Genomic DNA, 26,870 nt, shown 5'->3' on the forward strand with positions numbered 1-26,870 from the left:
TGTTAAAATCAGTGATATTTTAATTAGTTTGTTATAGTAAAAACGTATATGATTTTTACAATTAATTAGGGATTTATGTCTTTGATTATGATTGATTGTTATTCAAAAATATGACAATTCTCAAATTATGAGTATGGTATGATCGTGGTAATGACATCAGTATTGTGAGCAGAGATTGATCTCTGATGTCATTACCATCAATAAAATGACAGGGGGGCGAGTCTAATCCAAGACATGACTCTTTGGACATCAGAAATGTAATACATTTTTGTAACAATGATGAATGTACATTATAATCTCAAAGAAGCAGTAGTAGTTCCTTACACAACATCACACATTACACAAAAACGGCACATTTGACAGAATGCAAATTTACACAAAAATGTGTAGAATACAGAACCCATTATGCAGAATACTGTATCCCATAATGCAGTGCGACCTTTTATTTCCAATGTGATGAACCAGAACTAACCAAGAGTTAGTTGATTGGACTGCCGAACATAAAAAAAAATAAAATAAAAAAAGTTTGTGTCAATTAATGCACAGTATTTGATTACAAATGCAAAACAATTGTGTTTATTTCCACAGTCGTGATACGGATATTAAAATCCCATAAATTTTCTCTATAGGGGAATTAATTGTGAATCATTCCTTAAAGAGAGCCACCTACTGAGAGCTACAGGGTTGTTAATCGATGTTACATGCTTCTGTTGAAGTCACACATGCAAACTTATTTTTTATAATAATCATGTTTAACAGTGTAATGAACAAATATATAGCTACATAAACTACGGTACATAGGAAGTACAGCCAATGATGGATTTGTGTGCAATGGATGTTGTAATGAACATCTTGTAATCATGATTATGTCATTCACAGAGTTTCGTGGCATTAGTTGTGAAAGCCTTCGAGAACACAGTCTTGTACCTTTGACATGTTGTCCTATTTTCAGATACGCTTCACCACATTGATTCATGGCATTTAAAAAAATCCCTACAGCAAGGCCGCTGGTAAAGCACATGCACCGTTTCCCATTTCCCGAATAAATTGTTGAAACAGAATTGAATCGAAAATAAACACTTGAATTTAACTTGTTTGAACTTTCCTCAATTATTGAACACAGCTGGTTTGACTTGAACTGATTAATGACAATATTTTCTACCGTAGAGCTACTTTATAGTTGAATTTAGTTCACTAATCAACTGTGCAACATTCACACTCATTGAGCTAAAATAAAGCAACACTGAACTAAATAGTGATAAATGACACTCAGTGCTGGACAGATTACTTACAAAGTGTAGTCTGTTACTGATTACAAATCAGGGATGAGAATTGTAGTTGCTAATGTAATTTACATTACACATTTTAGGGGTGAACTTGTGACGCTGAGAGGACGCTGGCGCGTTTTGGCTGCCGCTTCTCACTCCGGACGAAAAAGTTTGTTTGCAACAAAAACGGTTTTACCTACTGACTTTGTTTAGTACCGGTGGTGTCTGTTCCTACCTCAAGATCAGGATTGTGTCTTTGCCTGGTCGCCGCATCTGCTGCCCGTCACGTTGTGATTCTGCTGTGACCATCAACAAGCTAGCCCCCGGGGTTGCCTTCGGCCCATCCCCGCTATTTTCTGCTCGAGCAGTGGATTACAGCCCGGTTACTGGCCGGCCTGCACTCCGGAGCAGCCTGTCAGCTATGCGGCTACTACTGTTTATGACTTTCCTGCTGGCCTTTCTGTCATCTACGGCTCTGACCATGGCACTTCGATACACGTCCTTGCAGCTTCTCAGATTTAACCACCGCGCACCTCCTTCACTGGACATCATCTCTACTCTGCAACAACACTGTCTTCTTCGTCGTCGCCCTTATATCCACCGAGGCTCCCGTCGTAATCTTCACTACTACTTCAGTGCCGAAAACAGTATTCCATCTTTCTGGTCCGGCCGAAGTTCACTCCAGCCTGGAAACTGGCGCAACAACAACATCCGCATACGTCATCCGCGCACTCTTCACGCGACTTCATCTAACCTCCTGCCCGTCTCAACTTCCGCCATTTGGATTTCAAAACAAAAGCCTCTTAAGACAGCGCTATTCAATACAAGATCACTCAACAATAAAAGCCTGCTCCTCTGTGAATTCATTACTGACAATAAACTGGATTTTCTCTGTCTTACCGAAACCTGGCATAAACCTATGGATTACTTTGCATTAAATCAGACCACCCCACCTGGATACTCCTTCATTGACAACCCCCGTCTGGACCGGCGAGGTGGTGGCATCGCAGTTATTCACCGCAGCGATATCTCCATCCGCCCCATCCCCATCCCGGCTGTATCCTCATTTGAACACTTGGCTTTCAGACTTCCTGGTTCCCAATCACTCACTGCTGCAGTCATCTACCGCCCTCCCAAACTTTGTCCATCATCATTTCTTTCTGATTTCACAGACTTCGTAACTCAGCTGTCTTCCATTTCTCCGTCCGTTCTCCTCATTGGTGACTTCAACATTCATATCGACTCTCCGACAGCAAAATTCACATCTGACTTTTTGGACATTTTAAACTGCCTCAACCTTACCCAGCATGTCACCTCACCCACACATAATCATGGACATATCTTGGACCTGGTCTGTTCCACACCCTCCCTCACCATACATAACCTTTCATTGACTGACCTCAGAATTTCTGATCATCTGGCCATCACCTTGGATGTCATTACCCCCTCTCCTACCATCAAACACACAAGAACAATTACATTTCGAAACCTGAAATCTATTAGTCCCATCTCTCTCAACTCATCCATATCCCATGCCATCTCTACTTCTTCACTTCCCTCCGATCCGATTGCCTCTGATCTAGTCAATTTCTACAACCACACACTCTCCACCTGCCTCAACCAAATAGCCCCTCTTAAAACTGCCTCAGTCTCCTTCTCCACCTCTGCTCCTTGGTACACCCCAGATCTTCACATTCTCAAAAGACAAAAAAGACAACTTGAAAGGATCCATAAAAAATCCGGTCTCACTGTTCATGCACAAGCCTACAAACACGCCATAACCACATACAATTCTGCTCTCAAAACTGCCCGGTCCAATTTCTACTCACAACTCATCCACTCAAATTCTTCTAACCCCCGCACATTATTCTCCACATTTGCAAAACTGACCAAACCCAAGGACAATATAACCTCCACATTCACTATAGACAAATGCAATAACTTTCTGTCATCCTACCATACCAAAATCCATACAATACACTGTTCACTAGCATCCACTTCCTCCGCTTCTCCTCCTTCTGAATATCAACTCCCTCTGCTCACACACCACAGCTTTTCCTCCTTCTCTCCACTGTCTCCCTCTGACACCTCCAAACTCCTTTCGACCATGAAATTCTCAAACTGCCAGCTTGACCCGATCCCTTCTCCTCTCTTCAAAAGCTGTCAAGAAACCCTTATTCCTCTCATCACCATCATCATCAACACTTCCCTTACGTCTGGATCTGTTCCATCCCCGCTAAAACTTGCATCCATCACACCCCTCCTGAAAAAACCTGGCCTCAACCCTGACAATCTGGATAACTTCAGACCCATCTCCAATATTCCGTTACTTTCAAAAATTCTGGAACGCGCCGTAAACACACAACTCCATCAATATCTCCACTCCTCTCAACTCTTCGAAACATTTCAATCCGGATTCCGTCCACACCACAGCACAGAAACAGCCCTTCTTAAAGTCACAAATGATCTCCTCATTGCTGCCGACTTTGGTTTCATATCCATCCTCCTTCTCCTCGACCTCTCCGCTGCATTTGACACTATTGACCATACTGTCCTTCTCCATCGTCTTCAATCTATTGGCATCTCTGGTACAGCACTTCGCTGGCTCACATCTTACCTCTCTGATCGTCACCATTTTGTCTCTGTTAATAACTGCAACTCCCACACCTCCCCTGTCACCCATGGCGTCCCCCAAGGTTCCGTTCTCGGCCCCCTCCTCTTCACCATCTACATGCTTCCCCTCGGTCAGATCATCCGCAACCATGGACTCCATTTTCACTGCTACGCAGATGATACCCAAATCTACTTTTCCACCAAATCCATCTCCCCGGCTATTCTCTCCACCATCACCGATTGCATTTCTGACATTAAAACCTGGATGGACAATAATTTTCTTAAACTCAACAGCAGTAAAACAGAACTCCTTATCACGGGCCCAAAATCTCTCCTCTCCTCTATTCAGAACTTTACTCTCCTTATCGACGGACATATTGTCACCCCCTCCCTCTCTGTCCGAAACCTTGGCATCATAATGGACCCCACCCTCTCATACCGAACACACATCAACCATATCACTAAACTATCCTTTTTCCACCTCCGCAATATTGCTCGCTTTCGCCCCTCCCTTACCTTGGCAACAGCTGAAATTCTCATCCATGCATTCATAACTTCAAGACTTGACTATTGCAATAGCCTTCTATACGGACTTCCTACCAATCAACTACAAAAACTGCAATACATCCAAAACTCAGCTGCCCGCCTCCTAACCCACACCCGGTCAAGAGAACACATCACCCCCGTTCTCCGTCAGCTCCATTGGCTACCTGTTCACTATCGCATTCAATATAAGCTCCTTCTCCTCACCTATAAGTCCCTCCATAACCTGGCCCCACTCTACCTCACTGAGCTCCTGGAACAGCACCAACCCACCCGCCACCTCCGTTCAGCTGGCACAAACCGCCTTGCTCCGATCGTCCGCACTAACCGACGGACTTTGGGGGATCGAGCCTTCGCTATCACTGCCCCCACCCTCTGGAACTCACTCCCTACATCCATCAGAAACTCGGACTCACTGCCAAACTTCAAATCAGTACTCAAAACCCACCTGTTCAAACTAGCTTTTCCCTAAACCCTTGTTGTTTTGTTTTGTTTTGTTTTGTTTGTTTCCCCATGTGAAGCGTCTTTGAGTGTCCAAAAAAGCGCTATACAAGTTTGATGTATTATTATTATTATTATTATTAATGTATATTCAGACTACTTTTGGATTACATTTAGAGTACTTTTGACCTAACTTGTTTATAATTTTGTAAATAAAAGAAATAAACTATATTCCATTCTTTTGTTATCAATATGTGATGAGAGGTATTAAAAATTAAATTACTCCAGAGTTTATCAAACTGGGGTCATTTTTTGTTGTTGTCATTGTCGGCAGTGTTAGTAATTATTAATTAGTCTTTTTTTTTCTCATGCACTGTATAATTGATTTAGAGGTGCTCTTGTCCCTAAACTCAGAAGAATGGATTGCAAATTAATTTACATGACATTTACATGTTCAAAGCCAAACAATATGACAAGTAGAATTTTTTAGAAAGGAGCATTTAACATTTTGGAGAATCAATGAATAATTTACTGTCATTGTGTTAATAATCTGTAATCATGTAGTCCATAAAAAGTAACCATAATCTGATTATGAACATTTTAAAACGTTATATAATCTAATACAAGTACTACATTTTTGGAATCTGATTACGTAAACCAGATGACATGAAATCAGATAATACCCAGCACAGATGACACTATTGTCTTTTTATAGCTGCTTTAGAGTTGTGCTGAGTTTGCTTCACAATGAATGAATTTTGCCATATTCACAGTATTTTTGAACGTAATTGAGCTGAATCACAACACTTTTGTAATCTGTAAAGCTGCATTATAGTTAAACTGAGTTTAATGCATATTGAATGAACTTGACCACATTCCAAATTGGTATTGAACTTAATCAAATAAACTTGGAAACTGTATTTGTATCATAAATTTGAGGAACCTTGCCACATTCACAGTTATCGAATTGAATTCAATTGAATCAATACTGAACTAAATTAGGTTGATATAATGACACTATTGTCTTTTAGAGCCACTAGAACACAGGTAACACAGGTGATTTGATTTTAAATAGAAGGCAGCATACATTGGGTTTTTGGACAGTCTTACTCATTTTGTGTTTGTTGTTTGTTTGTTACAGATGAGCAAAGCATCTCCTCGCACAAAGACCTCATCTCTCCTCCCAGCCTCTCCTATCCTGTGGAGGAAGCTCAACCGTACGGCATCAAGCCGTGTGTGGCATCCTTCGCCGAACTCAGTGCCGAAGGTCTCTCAGGCTACACTCAACTGGAGCCCAAGAGCTTCGTGGGGAACTCCAGACCCAACAGCCAAGCGCTGAGCCCCCGGATTGAGATCACACCCTCCAGAGAGCACTATAGTCACGGTCGAGACTCGCTCCAGAACCATCTGGTGAACATCAGCCCCAGTGCCGGTCTCACCGTGCCCGGTCAAGACCCTCTGGCCTATAGGGAGCCGCAGTGCTTGAGTCCCGCCAGCAGCAATTCATCCACCTCCTGGCATTCGGAGAACTACTCGCCTTGGGCTTCCCCCTGCGTTTCGCCCAGCAACAGCCAAGCAGCTGGAGAACTTTGCCCACGACTCCAAGGCATCCACACGGGTTCCCCTCGAACCAGTCCGGGAACTTCTCCGCGAAGCAGTCTGGCTGAGGACGGCTCCGTGGGGCCACGCTCTCCATCGCCCCGGCCCGGCTCGCGCTCCAACTCCCCTCTATGCAAACGCACCTACGACATGTACAGAAACCTGGTGCCGGTGGCCCGTTCACGCAGCCCATCGCCCAACGGTGGCCACGAAGAGCATCACGCCTCCCATTATGGCTCCAATAACATCTCAGGGGTCATGAATGGGTTTGGCGTCGCCCAAGCTAGTTCCATTCCTACCAAAATCGTGAAGACCAATCAGCAGGGCTACACGCTTTACCCAGAGAACCACACTGAGAGTTACCTGGTGTCATGTGACCAGGATGTAAAGACCAAACATGGCCCTGAACCATTCTTCGTAATCCCTCAAATCTGGCCTAAACAGCTGGTGCCGGGAATATGCAGGTAAATATTTGCTCAAGTGTCATCATTTCTTTCGATGCATGATTTTTTTGAAAAAGTGATTGGAATTAGATGAAGATAGTTTGTTGTCTTTACAGTTTGGTAAATTATTTATTTAAACTTATTCATGCTTTTCATGATATATGTGGGCCCTAATATGGATGTCGATACCAGTACCGATCTAGAAAGTATGGTTATCGCTCACCGATATTTGACTCATATGCATATATTTATATTGATAATAAAATTTTATAAAAGCACATTCTTCATTAAAAAATTTAATATTTATTTTAAATGAAAGTGTTGGTATATTACTTGTTGGCAAACCTTTCAGTTGGCTAAGCAGACTTGGTTATTGGCCTATACCGATAATCTTAATAAAATAAATAATTTAAATATTAAACCAAAACATTTTATGGATATAAATTTGATATCAATATTAATTTCATATAAGAAATTCTTCTACTTTGTAAGTCGCTTTGCATAAAAGCGTCTGCTAAATGACTACATGTACATTTAAGAATTAAAAAATAAATAAAGTTAATAGTAATTTGAAAAGCATCACTTATGCCCCCAAAAGACTGTATTTATTTTATATGAATACAGTAAATTTTATATATATATATATATATATATATATATATATATATATATATATATATAAAATATATATATATATATATATATATATATATATATATATATATATATATATATATATATATAATATATATATATATATATATATATATATATATATATATATATATATATATATATATATATATATATATATAACTAACTGCTTTCTATTTGAACATATTATAAAATGTGATTATTTATTTTTGTGATCAAAGCAGAATTTTAGCATCATTCCTCCAGTCTCCAGTGTCTCATGATCCTTCAGAAATCATTCTAATATGCAGATTTGCTACTCAAGAAACATTTCTCATTATTATTAATGGTATTATTAACAGTTGTGATGCTTCATATTTCTGTGTAAATTGTAATTATTTGATGAAAAGAGAGTTCAAAGGAAGTTCAAAATGTATTTAAAATGGAAATCTTTTGTAACATTGTAACATTATAAATGTCTTTACTGTCCCTATTGATCAATTTAATGCATCATTACTTAATGTATAGGACTGTTGAAAAACCAAAAAAAATCAAACTATAAAGATGTTTCCAGTGTGACCTGGCATCAGTGCCACAGTCTTATTACTTGTATAAAATGACATGTTCTGCAAATCCCTCTGTGGGTCATGCACCTGCTGCTCTTTTCATGCTACGAATCGGATATGTGAAGCAAATGAGCATGAATATCATCTTTCATCTGTCCCAGCATCCCTGTGGCTTCCCTCCCGCCGCTGGAGTGGCCTCTGCCCAGCCGCACCGATCAGTACGAGCTCCACATCGAGGTGCAGCCCAAACCGCACCACAGGGCTCACTATGAGACAGAGGGCAGCCGCGGGGCAGTCAAAGCCCCTACTGGAGGTCACCCTGTGGTCCAGGTGGGTGTTCATTCTGTCTCTCACCTCACTAGACATGCGTGTGAAGGTATTTCCTAGTCATTATGCAGCGCAAGGTGATTTCGCCCCAGGTCAGGGCTATGAAAATGTCTTCTTTTATCAGCCCTCACACAAATGATCGCACTCATTCATTAGTAGTGAGTGTTAAGACGACGAGCACCACTCTTGTTATTGCTTATGCTTATGGTCAGGAATTTTATTAAAAAATTTTCTCCTTGAAATCCCTAACCCTAAATATTAAAATTTAAGCTCATAACTCATTCAGATACAGAAATAAGACCTTAAATACTGGTCTTATAACACCTTATAAACCTCCAAGAACACCCTAGCAACGCTAAGAACCCTAAGCAAGGCTTATTTTATTTTATTTTTATTTTCATGTATTTTATGTTATAATGATTATATAAATATATGTATGTATGTATGTATATATATATATATATATATATATATATATGTGTGTGTGTGTGTGTGTGAGTGTGTGTGTGTGTGTATATATAAATACATTTTTGTGAAATGCTATTATAAAAAAAATGCATATGTATATACAGTATATATACAGTGTTGGGGAAAGTTACTTACGTCTGATCCATAGTTTGATCGTGTCTTTGCATTGACTTTGTATATAATCTACTCGCGTTAAATCCATGATTTATCTTTCCGTCTGATTGATGCCCGTCAGCGGTTGGGTAGAAGACAACAAATCCCATCATTCCACGCTCCTTCTTAGCATCATCAAACCACGTGATTGTTATTGTTTTGGTAGTGCGCCCTCTAGTGGCAGGTCCTACAAACTGTACCTTTAATAAAATGGGATTCAATACAAAAAAGATATTTGTATTATTTAACATATTTAATTGTAGTAGCTTTGAGTCATATTCTTAACTGTTTTTCTTTATTGTGAGGTAAACTAAATCTAACAATTTTTTCAAGGGAACATGAGATCTTTCAATCAATAAATGGGTTAAAAAGTAACTGGCATTACTTAACTAAGATATTGTCTTGTAAATTAAAAAGTAATGCATTACTTTACTAGTTAATTGAATAAAGTGTTATACTGTACACATACATACTAACCTTTTTTTAAATGGCATTTATTTCAAATTTTTTTTATTGAGTTTTGCCAAAATAAGTATTTTATCTGGTCGTTTTTGAAAGGTACATTTTTAATTTTATGCAAAATGCAATATTCAGAGTTATAAGGGCAATTTTTCTCCCTTTTTTTCCAAAATGCGACAAACGCCAGAACGCAATATATCTGCTCAACCAATCACAGCACACCATTCCACACACTGTAAACGGTAACAACCAATCAGTGCACCATTCCATGCACTGTAAATAGTAACAACCAATCACAGCACACCATTCCACACACTGTAAACGGTAACAACCAATCACAGTGCACCATTCCATGCACTGTAAATAGTAACAACCAATCACAGCACACCATTCCACGAACTGTAAATAGTAACAACCAATCACAGCGCACCATTTCATGCACTGTAAACAGTAACAACCAATCACAGCACACCATTCCACGAACTGTAAATAGTAAGAACCAATCACAGCGCACCATTCCATGCACTGTAAATAGTAACAACCAATCACAGCACACCTTTCCATGCACTGTAAACCGTAACAACCAATCACAGCGCACCATTCTACGCACTTTAAATAGTAACAACCAATCACAGCGCACCATTCCACGCACTGTAAACGGTAACAACCAATCACAGCACACCATTCCACACACTGTAAAAATAACAACCAATCACAGTGCACCATTCCACGCACTGTAAACAGTAACAACCAATGACAGCGCACCATTCCACGCACTGTAAATAGTAACAGCTAATAACAGCGCACCATTTCATGCACTGTAAACAGTAACAACTAATCACAGCACATCATTCCACACACTGTAAACAGTAACAACCAATCACAGCACACCATTCCACACACTGTAAATAATAACAACCAATCACAGCGCACCATTCCACGCACTGTAAACGGTAACAACCAATCACAGCACACCATTCCACACACTCTAGACAGTAATGGCTGCACTTTGAATACACCTGGCATCCTAGATTTCCTTATCTACTTTTTACTTTGTGATCAACAAACAAGGGCTGCACGATAAATCACATTTAATTGACATGTGCAGTAAAGCCAGTTCTGTGATCAATAGTACCGGTAAATCTCCATCACTTGCTTTCAGATGGAAATCATTCAGATCCATTTAATACACCAAGCGGTATATAAAATTTAGTATTGATTAAGTTCAGAGACTGTCATATGTGGATCAACATTCTATGGTGTGTATTTTCATCAGTTTCAATCTGAAAAAAAAACTTTCATATTGATTCAATGGATTTATTGCTTTTTGGGGAAAAAATTATAATTTTTTTTAAATGAATCTTTGAAAATCAAAACCTGGATTTTAATTTTAAGTGTTATTTTAACCTAAAGATGCCATGTGAAAATTTGAAGCAGAAAATAGGGGTTTTCATCTTGCCACTTTCTTAGTAAAGAAAACAAATTTTTACTTGAATCAAAATAGATTTATTGCATTTTGGAACCAATCTCTTCATATATAAATATATAATTTAATTAGTTATTATTATATATTGTACTAAATATGCTTTATATATAATTTTTTTTAAATGATATTTGTAAAAAATAAAAATTACTATTTCATTTGATGTATTTTTACATATAATTTTTTATTTGTATAATTTTTATATTTACAAAAATATTTCATATATATATATATATATATATATATATATATATATATATATATATATATATATATATAAAATATACTTATACGTAAATATACTTTTTAAAATATACTTTTATTAGTACTTTTTTTATATATTATTGTGTTTATTTGTTTAAATGTATATGTGTATATATATTTTTTTTTTTTTTTACGCACCCATGTTAACGTATTCCAGTTGCGTTCCAGGAGCGTTGCGTCTGCAGCAGTGCAGTGATCGTTTACGTACCGAGTAGCGAACTGCAAACGCATCCTGTTTGAAAGCACATCGAGTCCGTGCTGCACCACATACGTTACACACGGACTGCATACACACTGCAGATGGAGTATGTGTGAAACAGGCGTGAGCAGGGCCGTAGCTGGGGTCAGCGGGGACCCGGGGAAGGTTGTACCAGTGGGACCTGTTTGAAATTGTTTAATTTGTATGTTCGTTTATTTTTATTTATTTGTGCTATTTACACAATGTTTACGTTTTTTTTTTTCAAGTTTGTAGGTGTCAAGTTACAGAAACCAAATAATAGCACTGGATAGTCTTCAATGTAAAAATGAAATATACAATCAAACCTACATTTATTCAGACACCTTCAACATTTATCACATTATTACAGTTTTGATATATTTAAAAAAAATATATCTGGTGTCTGAATAATCTTTGGTTTGACTGTTAAAACTACAAAGTAATTCAGTCAAGAGCAGTGAGTGATTTTCATTTTCATTTTCTTGGATTAACATTACAGCAGCCAGTAGCTAAATTAGGCGCGGTCACTTTAAGAGACGATGAACACATCCAATATAATACACATCCCTTTTTTTCCCTCAACTGTTTACTTTCACTTAAGAAATAACTGACAGTTTTTTCGAGCATAATTTCCAAGGTGGATATTTTGACATATTTTTTATGTATTTGTCGGCACAAAAGATGTTCAAGTGTTTTGAGACGCCTTTCTCTGCATGAGCCCTGAACACCACGAGTACTGAATTGGGCTCTTTCACATCTTTTTGTTTCTTCAAACTGGGATTTGTATTTGTTCGTTCAGGTGCAGGAGGGACATCGAGGAGAACTTCGCAGAAGAGAGCTCGGTTCAGTGTTGCTGTCCTGATACGCGGCTTTCGATCTCTCCCTTGCGCACCGAACACAGCACGCGAGTAACCAGCTAACGTTACTCTGTTCAGCTTTTCCGCGTCTAGTTTTTGGATGCTTTAATGTTTAAATCGACAAGCGGTACGGCTTAAGAACACGTGAAAAAGATGAGCTTTTGTGACGATGTGCAGCAGTGGCCCGTCAACTGTCCTGAGCATCTTTTTTTATTTTTTTATTTTATATATATATATATATATATATATATTATTAAACATATTTGGTATTTTATTATAATATTTCTAATGATTGTATTATTTTTCTTCCTTTTTTAAATTTTAAAGAGGGTTTTACTGCTTTACTGATTTGCGTTTAGGTTGCTTAACTCTGTTCAGGAAGTTGTGTTTACCTCGAGCTTTTACAGACGCAGTAGTGGCAGATGTATTCTGAAGACACATGATATTGCTCAGTTTGTTTACCACTTAAAGTTTGAAGTTGCTCGGGTAACAGTTTATATGAAAGGCCTCTTGTTGCTTTTTGCTCTCTCAGTGTAAACCATCTTTATTGGTCTTGTTAGCGGAGCGGCCAGCATCCTTCCGATGTCAGTGCTCCGCTAAAGATTGCAGACTGCCTCGGCAAAGCCAAAATGTTTCATGTTTTCCATTCCCTGGCGCTGGCTGTGGTCAGTGCAGCACGGCGCTGGCCAATCACGTGGCAGGAGTTCCTCGGGACCGCTCCTTCCTCTACTTTACTTTTCCGACCTCACCTCTGACTCACCGATCGCCCGCACCCATGGCAACCAGGTTCTCAGATGGCCCATGGAAACGGCTGTGTTTACTCACTCACCTGCACCTTAAAGAGACACATTTAGATGTTTCCTGCAGAATGACAGTATTTATAGAATTCTGCTGTCAAAATAGATTTAGAATATTACAAAAACACTACAAAATATTAAGAATATATATATTTCTTATTTATTTTTTAACATTTATTTTTATATTTAGAATAATATACTAATATAAAATATGTACCCCACAATATATATATATACATATATATACATTAAACACACTAAAAAAGGAATGCAAAATGTTTGCATTCATCTGATTTTTGACTGCAGACTTTAGTTGACAAACCTGAGCACAGTTTGAGATGCTCTAGAAGAGACATTATCGAGTGCTTTTTCTTAAGAGAAACGTCTGAGAAGCAGAAGACTTGAGCAAACATGTCAATATGCTTTCCATTTAATTTCACTGCACTTTAGGAGGAGCAGTTGTCCAAATGGTTTTGTTCACCAGATATGAGCTGAAGTGTTGACACATGCCCCTCTCAGTGTGCTTTTGAACTCTAGAGTAAATTTAGCTGCATCTTCATGCTCTGTGGTTTCTGCATGCTTCCTTCCGATCTAGACACTTTTTTCTAAGAGTGCACGTCTAATTTGTTACTTGCATTTCGTGTCATCTTCTTTCAGTATTCATATGGCTCTGCTTGTGCAGTCATGTCATGCTTATTTGAATATTTTCAGTATATTCACAAAAGGACACTAACGAAGGTCGGCTTTTGCATCAGTTGCTTGGAAGGAAGCAGCTGAAATGTAGTCAATTTGAAAGTGTCTTAGATTTTAATTTGTCATATAATCGGTCATGTGTGGTTTTGACACAAACTGAAGACTGTTAGTTATTTAACAAATCGCAAGAACTGTAATATGTCATGACCCAAACGGCCTATTTGAATAGGAAATGTCAAAAGTGTTGTTTTTTTTTTTGTAAATGTGTGTGTGTGTGTGTGTGTGTATATATATATATATATATATATATATATATATATATATATATATATATATATATATATATATATATATATATATATACATACACACACACACAAACACACACACACACATAATTTATTTATTTATTAATAGGTTTTTTAAATAAAATAAATATAAAATATATACATACAGAATAATATTCACATATTAATTTTTTTTACATAATATATTTTTATTTGCATTACTCTTTATTTTATTAATTACATTTATTTAATTGCCGTTTTAAAAATATATTTGTTTTTATTTTTTGTTACTTTATAAATTACAGTATTTAAAAAAAAATACATTTCTTTTATTACTTTTAAATTGTTATCCGTTGCATTTTTAAAACTATATTTTTTTTATTTGCATTATTTATTTTTGTTTATTTTGCTAATTTGTTTTTACAGTTATTTTTATTTTATTTCATTATAGTTTAAATTTCATTGCATTTGGTTTTCTTTATTTTATATACATTATTTTTATGGTCATTTTTTATTTTTTTCAATTAATTTTATCAGGGAAATAAATATGTCAAAGAAAAGCAAGGTTGGGATTTTTTTTAAGGACATGCATTACCATTTAGAGGGCTTGTATGCTCCATACCAAGTAAATGCTAAGTTTGTGTTTGCAGAAATCATCAAAGTGCCCTTGAGCAATGCATTTATCTTTAATTGTAGGGATTCTCCCTGCAATTAGTTTATTACAAGTAGTTTGAATGGCCTTGTCCATGCTCTTTAAATGATTAGGCAGTTTTTTTCAGCCTTATATTATATTAAAACTGGTCTTTTTCCCGCACCAAGCCCTAAAATTAGAGCCTCCAAAATCTCCAGCCATGAAATACGTATAGTTATAATGTAGCTAGATAATGCCTGTTTTGTTGTGCACCATATCTTGCTCATCTACAACAAATGACAAGGCTGGAGTTGTTTTTCTCATTGCGCTTGCCATGTTTTGCATATGAAAATGTGACCCATTTGCCTCCGTGTCGGTCTGGATTTGAAAGCTCTTCTGAATTATTAACCTTCAGTGAGGGAATTCAGACAACAAACCAGGATGCATTTGTGCAGTGTCAAATTCGTCTGCTATGCATAAACCCAATTTTTGCACTCAGCTACTGTATGATTTCCCAACTGCCGCACCAAACTCATTCAGATTTTGGTTTGAATTTGAAATCTATCTTCCACGAGTGACTAATGGGTTTTCTACAGAATTTAAGATGTTTGCAGATGGCACACGCCCTTCTGGCTCGAGTTCAAGGTTTCTGGAAATGCTAATGTTTCAAGCAGGTCTCTGCTTCCCAACCAGGAGAACAGACCTTGGATAAAAGAGCTGCTAAAAAAGCATTTTGCATGTGTGCATTTGAGATACTGGTGATGTTCAGTTGCTATGATAGCATTTCTTCTCTGCTGTTTTATCATTTTTGGGGCATTTATGTGCATATATATTTCACAGTTAAGTATTGAATAATACAAATTGAATCCAGATACAATTTTATTTTATTATTATTATAATTTTTTTTATAAGTTTGACAATAGACCATAACATCAACAAGCATGACAAATATTATATATTTTACATATATATTTTTAGATATTTATATTTTACATTTTAAAATATATTTAGTATTTTATACATTTAATATATATATATTATAATATAATATATATATATAAAAAATTTTTCTACTTAATACTTTTATTCAGCGAGGAAGCATTAAATTAAGGATGTATTTATTGAAAAAAATTGATCAGCTGTGACATTAAAGCCATTTATAATGTTGATTTATAACAAAAGATTTGATTTCTGTTTCGAATAATTGCTGATTTTTTTATTTATTCATCAAAGCATCCTGGCAAAAATATGTCATGGTTTCTACAGAAATTTGAAGCTGCACAAGAGTTTCCAACATTGATAATAATCAGAAATGTTTTATTAGCAGAAAAGCAGCATATCAGAATGAAGACTGGAGCAATGATGCTGAAAATTCAGCATTGCATCACAGGAATAAATTGCATTTTTATATATATCTAAATAAAAATAAGCTGTTTTAAATTGTAATAATATTTTAGATTTTTGTTGTATTTTTGATCAATTAAATGCAGCTTTGATGAGAAGAAATTGCAAAATCTTACCAACCCCAACTTTTGAACAGTTTTAGTCTTAGAGTTTAACATTGTACCATGCTAATAGATATCTCTTTTTGCGCTTTTCTGTGTGCAGTTACGTGGATACCGAGGCAAGGAGCCACTGGGATTGCAGATCTTCATTGGCACAGCAGACGAGCGCATCCTGAAGCCTCATGCTTTCTATCAGGTCCATCGCATTACCGGCAAAACCGTCACCACCACCAGCTACGAGAAGATCATCAGCTGCACCAAAGTCCTGGAGATTCCTCTTGAGCCAAAGAATAACATGAAAGCAATGTGAGTAAACCTTGATGATGTTAATTCTTCCTCCTCCTACTGCAGTTTCTGGTTTTAAATATGCATAGTAACATGATGCTTCTCAATGCTTCTCAGAATCGATTGCGCTGGGATTCTTAAGCTTCGCAATGCTGACATCGAGCTGCGAAAAGGAGAGACCGACATTGGACGGAAAAACACTCGCGTTCGACTGGTTTTCCGTGTTCATATTCCCCAGCAAGGAGGCCAACATGTGTCTCTGCAAGTTGCTTCGCATCCCATCGAATGCTGTGAGTGAAATTAATCAACAGAGAGGTGAAATCAGAATGAAATCAAAGCTAATGTGGCTTCAGCTTTGAAGGACCTGACAGGTTTAGCGGCAGGATGTTGTAATATCTGTTTTGGGTCAAGTATTCGAACACCTTGTGTGAATATTTGTCATGCTCTTATCAGATATCAGGTGGTTTTGAGTTGCATGAAATTCTGCATCCATGTTGCTCTGCTTCCTCCTCAGTTGGGTTTCGTTTGATGCGAACCAGGGTAAACTGTGCAAAAGAGGAATGAATTTTAAACGAGCCTGATAAATTACAGCTCCCCAACCCCCTGTTTCTCTAATAGGAAGTTAAATCTGTTGTGTCAGACACAGAGATATCGCAGACGTATCTCGGCCGGTTCTCAGATAACATGCTGTATTATTGACGAGTTGAGCTTCACATGCTTCATTAATTCAGATTACAGCACGTCGCACATCTGTCCAAAGGTCACTTGTGTTTGTCTTAATCACAGAAGCTGTGGCGGATATTAAATCACTGATAAGTTTCCCCATTGTATGCCCTTAATATCACAACGACTTTATCACCATGTAAAACAGGATTGAATGCTCCTTCAGCCTAAAGTAAATACAGAAGGCGTTTAATAAGCCGGATACATCCTCTCTGTTTGGTTACAATGGCATAATGTTAATTTGGCTGAAGCAAATTAATTTCATCTCATTTTTCATATTTCAATACAAAATAAATAAAACATTAATTTCCTGAGCTAAATTATGATTGCTTTCTGATCTGTTGAATTACTTGCATACATAAATTCATAGTTTAAGATTATTAGTGTTAATGCTTGTATTACATTTTCATTAATGCATTTAGCAGACGCTTTTATCCAAAGCGACTTACAGTGCATTCAGGCTATATACTGTATATATTTTTTTACCAGTATGTGTATTCCCTGGGAATTGAACTCACAACCTTTTGCACTGCATACGTTTTTGTATCATTGTATCAAACTGTATCATTCAATATCAATCCATCCCAAGCAATAACTACACACACTAGTGCTGTCAAACAATGACTCTTGATTAATCGCATCCAAAATAAACATTTTTGTTTGCCAAATATATATGACCCTGGACCACAAAACCAGTCTTAAAAGTGTCATTTTTTCAAAATATATGTTCTAATGATTTTTGGCATAAAAGAAAAATTATAATTTTGAACCAAACAAAGTTTTTTTTTTTGGCTATTTCTCAAAATATACCCCAGCGACTTAAGACTTAAGGTCCAGGGTCACATATGTGTGTGGTCTGTGTATATCTATTATGTATATATAAAAACACACATACATTATATTTTTTTTAAAATATTTACATGTATTTACAAGTCTATATTTACATTCATATAATTTATAATATAAATATATTTAATATAAAAACAACATATTTTTCTGAAACAAACATGCATTTGTATATATTTATACATACATAATAAATATACACAGCACGCATACATATATTATGTAAACAAAAATGTTTATTTTGGATGCGATTAATCACAATTAATCGTTTGACAGCACTAATATACATATACAGTGTATATATATATATATATATATATATATATATATATATATATATATATATATATATATATATATATATATATATAAATTTCAATACATTTCTGAACTTTTTCCTTTATCAATTTAAATATCATAAACAAGATATTAAGTGTCTTTTTGTGTAACATTTATTAGTGATTAGTAATATTATTACTGATATATTGCATAAGTTACTGATATTTTTTAACCCATAAATGTCAAATTTTTTAAAATACATTTTATTTGATTTGATTAAGTGTCATTATATATTAGTTTTATGTTTGATTTGCAAAATTGATAAGTTGTGGAGCAAGGGGAAAATTGCAATAGGAGGTCTCAGTAAGTCTCTTACTAGGGTTCAAACCTGTGACGTTTAATTAAAACCAAACATCTGAACTGTCTCTGTTTGCTCCCTGTTTGGCTCTACAGCCCAGAGGTCTGCCCACGAGCTGCCCATGGTAGAGAAGCAGGACATGGACGCCTGTTCGGTTCTCGGAGGCCAACAGATGATTCTCATCGGCCAGAACTTCAGCTCAGATTCAAAGGTGATCTTCATGGAGAAGACTCATGGTGAGTGCTTCAAAAAAACATTTCGGCCCACTTTTTCTGAGCAGATTTTGAGATATAATCACCACAAGAAATAGTTTATTGCAATTGTGCCGTCTGTGTTTACATAATATGCATTGAAACAGGAAGTTGGGGCTGGACATACTGGATGTGTGTGGTTTGTTACTTGATTTTGCTAATCATCATGCATATGGCTTACTCAATTTAATTAATGGTGCCTGAGTACTTTAACTATTTCTGCTGTTTCTGTTTATTTTTGTTATTTTTATTAATTGATTTTTATTTTAATTGTAGTAAAAAAAAAAAAGTGTCTGAGAGAGCTGGGAGTATACTACACTTTTTTGTAGCTGAAAGCATTATCAATTCAGCCACTAAATTGAATAAACAAACAAGATACATATTTCCTTTAGTTTACTTCACAGCGAAAACAACACGTGACGCTTTGTACTGTAAACATAAGCACTGAAGCCACTTAATTCAACTCCTGTCAACTTCATTGCAGCCAATACGTTGTTGGGAAAAGAAATAAGGTTAGAAAATAAACACAGATGGACATTTTATTGAACCAAAACTTTGTTGTGTACATTTTAATGAGTGTTTATCAGGATTATTGTAATTAACTAAAACTGAAATGTTAAATTTAAATTAAAACCATAAAATAAAATAAAATAAAAGAAATTGTTAACTGGAAACATTAGAAGTATAAAAAGATTATTTCAGCTAGCTAAGCAGCATTTCTCATTTTAGTTTGATAACTTGATGTACTAAAATAACAAAAACTAAAACTGAAATAAAAAGTAATAAAAACTTTACAGACGTGTTACTTTAAAACTAAAAAGGAAATTTTAATAAAAATGAATCCTAAGTATTCATAAAAACTATAGTAGTATCTCAAAATCTGCTAAAAGTGAATTTTGTTTTGTAATAAAAACTTTATAGAACTTTATAGATGTGTAAAAAAAATAAAAAGCACAAAAACAACGAAATTACTAACATTTTTAATGAAAACTAATTCTAAATATTCACAAAAACTATCGAAGCGTCTTAAAATCTGCTTTAAGTGAGTGTTGTTTTGTAATAACTTTATTGACGTGTAAAAAAAGTACAAAAACAATGAAATAACATTTTTAAGAAAACTAGTTCTAAATATTCATAAAAACTATAGTAGTATCTCTGCTAAAAATGTATTTTGTTTTGTAATAATAACTTTATAGATGTGTAAAAAAACTAAAAAGCACAAAAACAACGAAATTACTAATTATCTTTTTTAATGAAAACTAGCTCTAAATATTCATAAAAACTATAGTAGTATCTCAAAATCTGCTAAAAATGGATTTTGTCAATGTTTAGGAGTACACTTATACAGATGACCTCAAAGCGAACCAAAATTTTTAGATTTCAGTAGGTTTTTAATAACAGGTCTCGCCATTTACTTTTCTTTTTCTATTTATTTTTGTCATTTCCTCTATTGCTTTTATAAGGCTCCTGTTTTTGTGCTTTGTGTTTGTTTTCTGTGACTCACACTGAGAAGCAAACTACGCTGACAATTTACCCATCAACAATTTACATTATTTCGCAGATAAGAGGCAAGCGTCATTGTCCTTTCTTTGTTGTTGTTTCAGTGTGCGGGTGGCGCTTCTGTTGAAGTGTGTGTCGCCTTTGTGTTCAGTGACAAACGTGTAGAGTTGCTCGTGTGTGTTGTCTGGCTTAGCCGATCAGACATTATTCATAGTGCACAAACAGTGTAATGGGAAATGGTTGTTTTGTCATTCTGTTTCTATATTCATGATCATTGTTTTAATAAATACTCGAACTGAACAGCTGCTAAAACATCTTTGCAGACACACACAACTTTAACTTTATGAATGACAACGGACTGCAAAAGACCATTAGGCTTTCATTTGAATTCGTGACCTTTTCTAATCTGTTTCATTCGCATTTGCATGAAGTTTTAGATTTCTGACCTGAATACAGTGTCAGCTTTATGTACAAACACTGCAGCGGCTGGTCTATGTCAATTCTTACCAGGTTCCAGTTTCACTGTCGTTATCAGATGGGTTTACCTGTTTTTCCAGTCTTTTTTCAGTCTGGAAAAAAGTTAAAGTTGCATTTAGTTCATTTAAAATGGGAGTTTTTTTGTTTTTAGTTTTGAGGCCTTCAATATGCTAGTGCACTCTTAAGTTGACAAAATAAACTTTTAGCAGGTACAAGCATCTTAAAGTGATGATGACATCATCATCTACTCAGGACATGATTTAATATAATTTTTTTGTCCAATAAACTGCTTTCTAGAATTTCTAGAAGCAAGTAGCATATCTTTAGACCATGCATTCAAAAACAATAGCATATCTATTTCTTTCATGCATTATTGGCGATCTGGCTTTACATAACACGTTGCTTCAGACTAGTGGAACAAATACATCTAAAATACACTTTTTAAAGTTTTTTTTTCTTGCACTTTGTCTATTTGTGTCTGTATTTTTATTACAAAACATAATGTTTAATGTAAAAACCTTACACTCTAATATGTCGACAAAATGAAACAAGAATTTTGAACTAGTGTCCAGATTTCAGTTCTGGAAGTGTATGCAAATTAGTACATATTTAATTAGATAATTTAATTGCATGTTTAGACATGATATTTACATATGCAAACCTGCAATATGCAAAAATAAGAAAGAAAAAAAGATAAATCAATTTAATTTTTTTTTTTCACCTGCAGTGTCTTTCCTTCATCCCAACAATTTTAATGTTAACCATTTACCATTTCCCAACTTGTTTATCCATTAATATCTATCCATAACAGAACAACTTCTGATCCTGGTATTACTGTGAACATTTTATCAGTACAAAGAATTGTTGTAATATTACCTTACTCTACCTCTAATTAGTTTCCATTTAGCTTCTATACATTTTCTTTGCCCAATCTGTACAGTGATTTCCACTACAGTATTTGGGGAAATGCATCACATTATTGAATTAAAATGTGTTGCAAATGCCATTCTGTATAGATTTTAATCAGATCTTGAAGAGTTTAGTTTCCTTAAAGACTAGAAGGTCTCATAAGAAGTGCATTTAGTGTGTGAAACGTGTGTTAAGATGTTGTTGTGGTGTTGGTGGCAGAGCCTTTGCATGCAGGTGTCATTGTTATGGCACTCCCCCACACTGTGCTCTTTCATGCATGCTAAACGGCAGATGGATTGTGTCTGTGTGTGTCTGTGTGTGTGTGTGTGTGTGTGTGTGTGTGTGCTATGACTACTTGCTCTTATTGAAGCTGCTTTTTTAGCCTCAGACAGGTGGCACCCGACAGTTTTGCTTGCAAATAAAATCCAGTCACAGCTGTGTGATTAGAAAGTGCTCCTTCAACCTTCAAAGTTCCCGTTCCCGTTGTTTTTGTTTTCTTTTCCCCATTGTGTTCACATTTGCTTCAATACTGCTGTTTACATTCTGTTTTATTGATGTCCGCAATGTGTCGTCTGCTTTTTGTTTGTTTTGATAGAATGAAAAGTTCTGTTTATTGATCTTTTAAGTGTAGTCGACTGGTAGAAGCCAATGTGTTTAGTCTGCCAGAAAAGAGCTGTGACTCATCAAGTGCTCTTTTAGGTAACTTTTTGATGTTGATTTTCAAGGGTTAGCCCCTCTCTCTTTCTGTAACTAACACATACATTTTTTTTTCTAAATAAACAGTTTGCTCACAAAGTATTTAAACACTTAAAGGTCATATGTATAATTGACAGGAGGGTAAGAATAGTCAGATAATTCAAGATCCTCTGTTTATTTTAATATACCCGAAGAGCATGACACAGCGACAGTTTTACATTAAAAGATTCTAGGTTTTATAATTAATTCATTTTAAATACTAAAGTGAAAGATTTTACATAGCTTTGTAACATTGTGAAATTAATTAAATATATTTGTATAATAATATATTGTATTATTTTACATTTTATATAATAATTATTTTTATTATTTTTATTTCATAATTTTTAGCAGTTGGTGTTGATATATATATTTTTAAATATTAAAATATATTATTTCATTAAATTAAAATTAAATTTTTATTTAAAATTAGTTGTTTTTGTTTCTATTCAATATTTAACTTAAATATTTTACGTAGCTTTGTAATATTATAAGTTAATTTTATATATTTATAATGAATTGTATTATTTTACATTTTATATATTTTTATTATAATGTAGTTAACTATAATGTTGTATTTTTGCCTTTGATATAATGGTTGGTGCTGATTATGGCTTATTATAATATATTTTTATTTATTAAAAATAAAACAGTTATTTTTAATTATATAGCTATTATTTTACAATGCCAGTGCCGCAGAAATTATACACTTAAACTTTGGATTGGATGACAAAATGTCAAAACAAAAAGGTAGCACAAGCACACCTTTTCTAGCAGAACATTGCTTTAAAAGAAGAATGTTAGGTTTTGAATTACAAAAAATATATATATTTAAAATGAAAAATATTAATCATTAAAAATATATTCAATATTTATTTTCAGATGCCCCCTGCTTTGATGTTTTGTTATATAATGCAGTGACATTTGTACATTCAATTTTAAGAGTTTTAACAACAAAAACAGTCCAAATACTTTTTGACTTTTTGACACCATTGTATGTGATTTCCATTTGCATTTCTACTCAAAAAGTGAAAAAGAAAAATAGAAGTGAGTATTGCTTTTGTTGGGAAAAGATTCACATCTTGACAGTGCATTCTGAACAATTATGACTCTGAAATCCCTCTGAAACGAAAGACAGCAGTCTTTGGCTGGAATTTTGTTGGCTCTTGCCGATTTCGCTTTGTACGCCGAGCTGGGCTTCCACTCTTATAGCTTCTATGGCTAATTATAAGAAAATGTAATAAAACGAACCCATGGGATCCTGAACAAGGAGCTTTGGAACAAACTGCAAACAAACAGAAGGGCCAAGGACAAAGCACTCATCACCTGTCAAGGGTGAAATGGAGCAGTTTGAACATAAAGCAGTTTTAAGACGTTGTCCTGGCACTGCTAGTGGAATCCCCCTCTCTAGTGCTGACTCATTTGAGCCACACGTCTCTCATTTGCAGCCCAACAAGGGGTTTCCCACATGCTGCTGTGATACGGAGCAAAATCGTTCCCGGTTTAGTGACTAATTCGGTAGGAATGCTATTTTCTGTTCTGGTTTAATTTTTTTTTTTTTTTTTTTTCTTGTGAATGTTGTTTACTTTCAGTTACTATGGTTTTTGGATTTAGTGTAAAAATTCAAGCATGGAAGACTGAATGCAACGTGTGCTGTTATGTAATTCCTTTTGAAAAAGATCCTTGGGATAAGGAATTGAAAACTCAGATCAATTGGTCACATATAAGGTTGATGAGAGTGCTTTGAGTTCATACTGAGATCTCTGACTTTCGATAGGGTATAAGTCTCTGAGATCTTTTGCTTTTGATTGCAAACTTTGCAAATTTGAGCATGTAGTGTTTTTTGGCTGTCATTAGGTCAGTAGTGATGTCTAAAGAAATGGGTAGAAATTTGTGTATGAATTCAAACACTCAAGACCGAATTCAATGTGAGCTATTATGTAATTAGCCTACTCTTTTACTCTTGGGATTAGGGATGCACAGTGGAGACCATTTGGTCTTACATAAAGTTAATGAGAAAGGTTTGTGTTCGTACTGAGTTTGAAGACTTTGCCAGTCTGAGCGTGTGTAGTGAGGTCAGCATTAATGTCTCAGGAATGGGTGTGGGGTTGAACTGTGGGTAGAAATGTAACTGACTTGCCCCACATGCAATCTCCATAGTATGGGAAACAGTCTGTAGGCGAGGAATTATGTAAGATACTTATGATCTATGGATGTGACAGATGTACCCACAACTCATCACCCACTTTACCTGTCAAAACTGAGTTGAGTCATTAAGAACTTAAGGGGAAGAAGCAATGTTTGCTAATGAGAAAGGTCAAAGTATTTTAATCATGGATTTTCCCAAACAACTAAAGAACTTTGAATCAAAGCATGTGAGATGCTAAACTGTTTGTCTCAGATAGATAGATAGATATGAACTATCAACAATCTTTCTATTTCCAGATGGACAGCAAATCTGGGAATTGGAAGCCACAGTTGACAAAGACAAAAGTCAGGCAGTAAGTCCAACGCCTATATTACATATATAACTGTACTTTCTGAAGGTCCATATTCAGTGCTCTTCTTGTATACTGTCTACACTGTAGATGCGGCAATTAAAACAATTCTCTTATTCACAGAGCATGCTGTTCATTGAAGTTCCTCCATATAGAGACCCATCCATTTGCAATCCTGCCAAAGTCAACTTTTATGTAATAAATGGGAAACGGAAGCGCAGTCAACCACAACATTTTACCTACACGCCTCTACCAGGTGCGCAGAGTCTTTTTACTCTTGTACCTTTAAAGCGGTTAGGGGTATTATTTATTGTACCTCAGTTTGCATTTGGTATATTGAATAATATTTACATTTTTCCATGATATGAATATTAAAAGGATAGTTCAACCAAAAATTTAAACTCTGTCATTAATTACTCACCCTCATGTCGCTTTCTGACCCAATATATACAGCAACACAACTGAAATGTTTTATGGCCCAGAAAGGTAGTAAGGACATTGTTAAAACAAACAGAGGAATGCACACGCATACATTGTGGTACGTTCGTGAATGGCAGTGGAGACTGGCCCGGAAGAGAAGAAATTGTTGAATAAAGTCGTTATTTTAATTTTCTTTGTGTACGTAGTATTCTCGTAGCTTCATAACATTACAGGTACATCACTGATGTCACATGGACTATTTTAGTGATGTCCTTACTACCTTTCTGAGCCATAAAACGTTTAATTTGCGTTGCTGTCTATGCAGGGTCTGAAACCTGTCAGATTTAATCAGAAATATCTTAATTTTTGTTCTGATGATGAACGAAGGCCTTATAGGTTTGGATTGACGTGAGGGTGGGTAATTCATGACCTAATTTTCATTTTGGGTGAACTATACCTTTAAGTTCAGGTTCAGAACTGATTCAAGTACACTTTGAATACTCTATAGTTATTTTCTCTTTATACTTTCCCAGTTCCGTCTATTAAGACAGAGCCCGTGGATGAATATGAAACTGGTCGGATGGGTTATTCCATGTCGCAGATGCTGGGGGTGTCTCCCCAGCAGTACTATAACCCTCGAGGGGTCATCACCCCAGAGAGCAGCCTGGTGCCTGGCCTTGTCCCCTGTCAGCAGGCCCGCCTGTGTGTCTCCCCTCCAGACCACCGATTTCAGCAGCAGAGCCCAGCCATAATGTACTCCCGTCCTGGAAAGAGCTTGTCAAGTAGTCCTATTTACTCTCAGACGAGTGCTGCCATGATCCCGGACTCCCATCGATCAGTTCTGGTCCACACGGGTTCCCCAGCCCAGTCCACTCACCTGGCTGGCCAGCATCCTTCCAACCATCATCCCTCAATCATACAGTTCTCTCCCACCAACCACCACCTGCTCAGAGGAGGAGATCCTCCCGTGCCACCACCCCCAGAACATCAGCACATCATTTATTGTGAGAGCTACAATCAGCACAGTCCTCAAGCCACAGGGGAAAACCGTTCACCAGCACCAGCCCATGCATCTCAGCATCCTCAGAATTACCCCACAGTCATCCAACAACAGCCCTTCCTCCAGAGGGTGGCCAAAGACAGGTCACCTCCCGTCCAAGTAGAGCCCCAGAGATGTTCCTCGACGGAAGAACAAAGAACCAGCGTTCCTGGACGAGTCACAGTCAAGCAGGAGAACTTGGACCAGGCCTACCTTGATGATGGTGAGTAGCAACAGGTTGATCAGCAGCTCTTCTAATGCTTGTAGGCTGGTTGGGAAATGTTAGAAACTGATTCTTACATA

At 36.1% G+C, this 26,870-nt stretch overlaps 1 protein-coding gene across 3 annotated transcripts in view; it reads left to right on the forward strand.

The window, feature by feature from the left end:
• LOC113041273 (nuclear factor of activated T-cells, cytoplasmic 2-like) overlaps positions 1-26,870 on the forward strand; it is a 41,571-nt gene that overhangs the window by 3,890 nt on the left and 10,811 nt on the right. For all 3 annotated transcript variants that reach the window (XM_026199712.1, XM_026199713.1, XM_026199711.1), the window contains 8 exons: positions 6,007-6,928; positions 8,268-8,436; positions 16,351-16,553; positions 16,650-16,822; positions 18,834-18,974; positions 25,056-25,111; positions 25,232-25,364; positions 26,062-26,790. In XM_026199712.1, the coding sequence (XP_026055497.1) occupies positions 6,007-6,928; positions 8,268-8,436; positions 16,351-16,553; positions 16,650-16,822; positions 18,834-18,974; positions 25,056-25,111; positions 25,232-25,364; positions 26,062-26,790 (2,526 nt within the window). The remainder of the gene's footprint in view (positions 1-6,006; positions 6,929-8,267; positions 8,437-16,350; positions 16,554-16,649; positions 16,823-18,833; positions 18,975-25,055; positions 25,112-25,231; positions 25,365-26,061; positions 26,791-26,870) is intronic.

The sequence above is a fragment of the Carassius auratus genome, chromosome 23, assembly GCF_003368295.1.
Source record: "Carassius auratus strain Wakin chromosome 23, ASM336829v1, whole genome shotgun sequence".
Classification (NCBI taxonomy): Eukaryota; Metazoa; Chordata; class Actinopteri; order Cypriniformes; family Cyprinidae; genus Carassius; species Carassius auratus.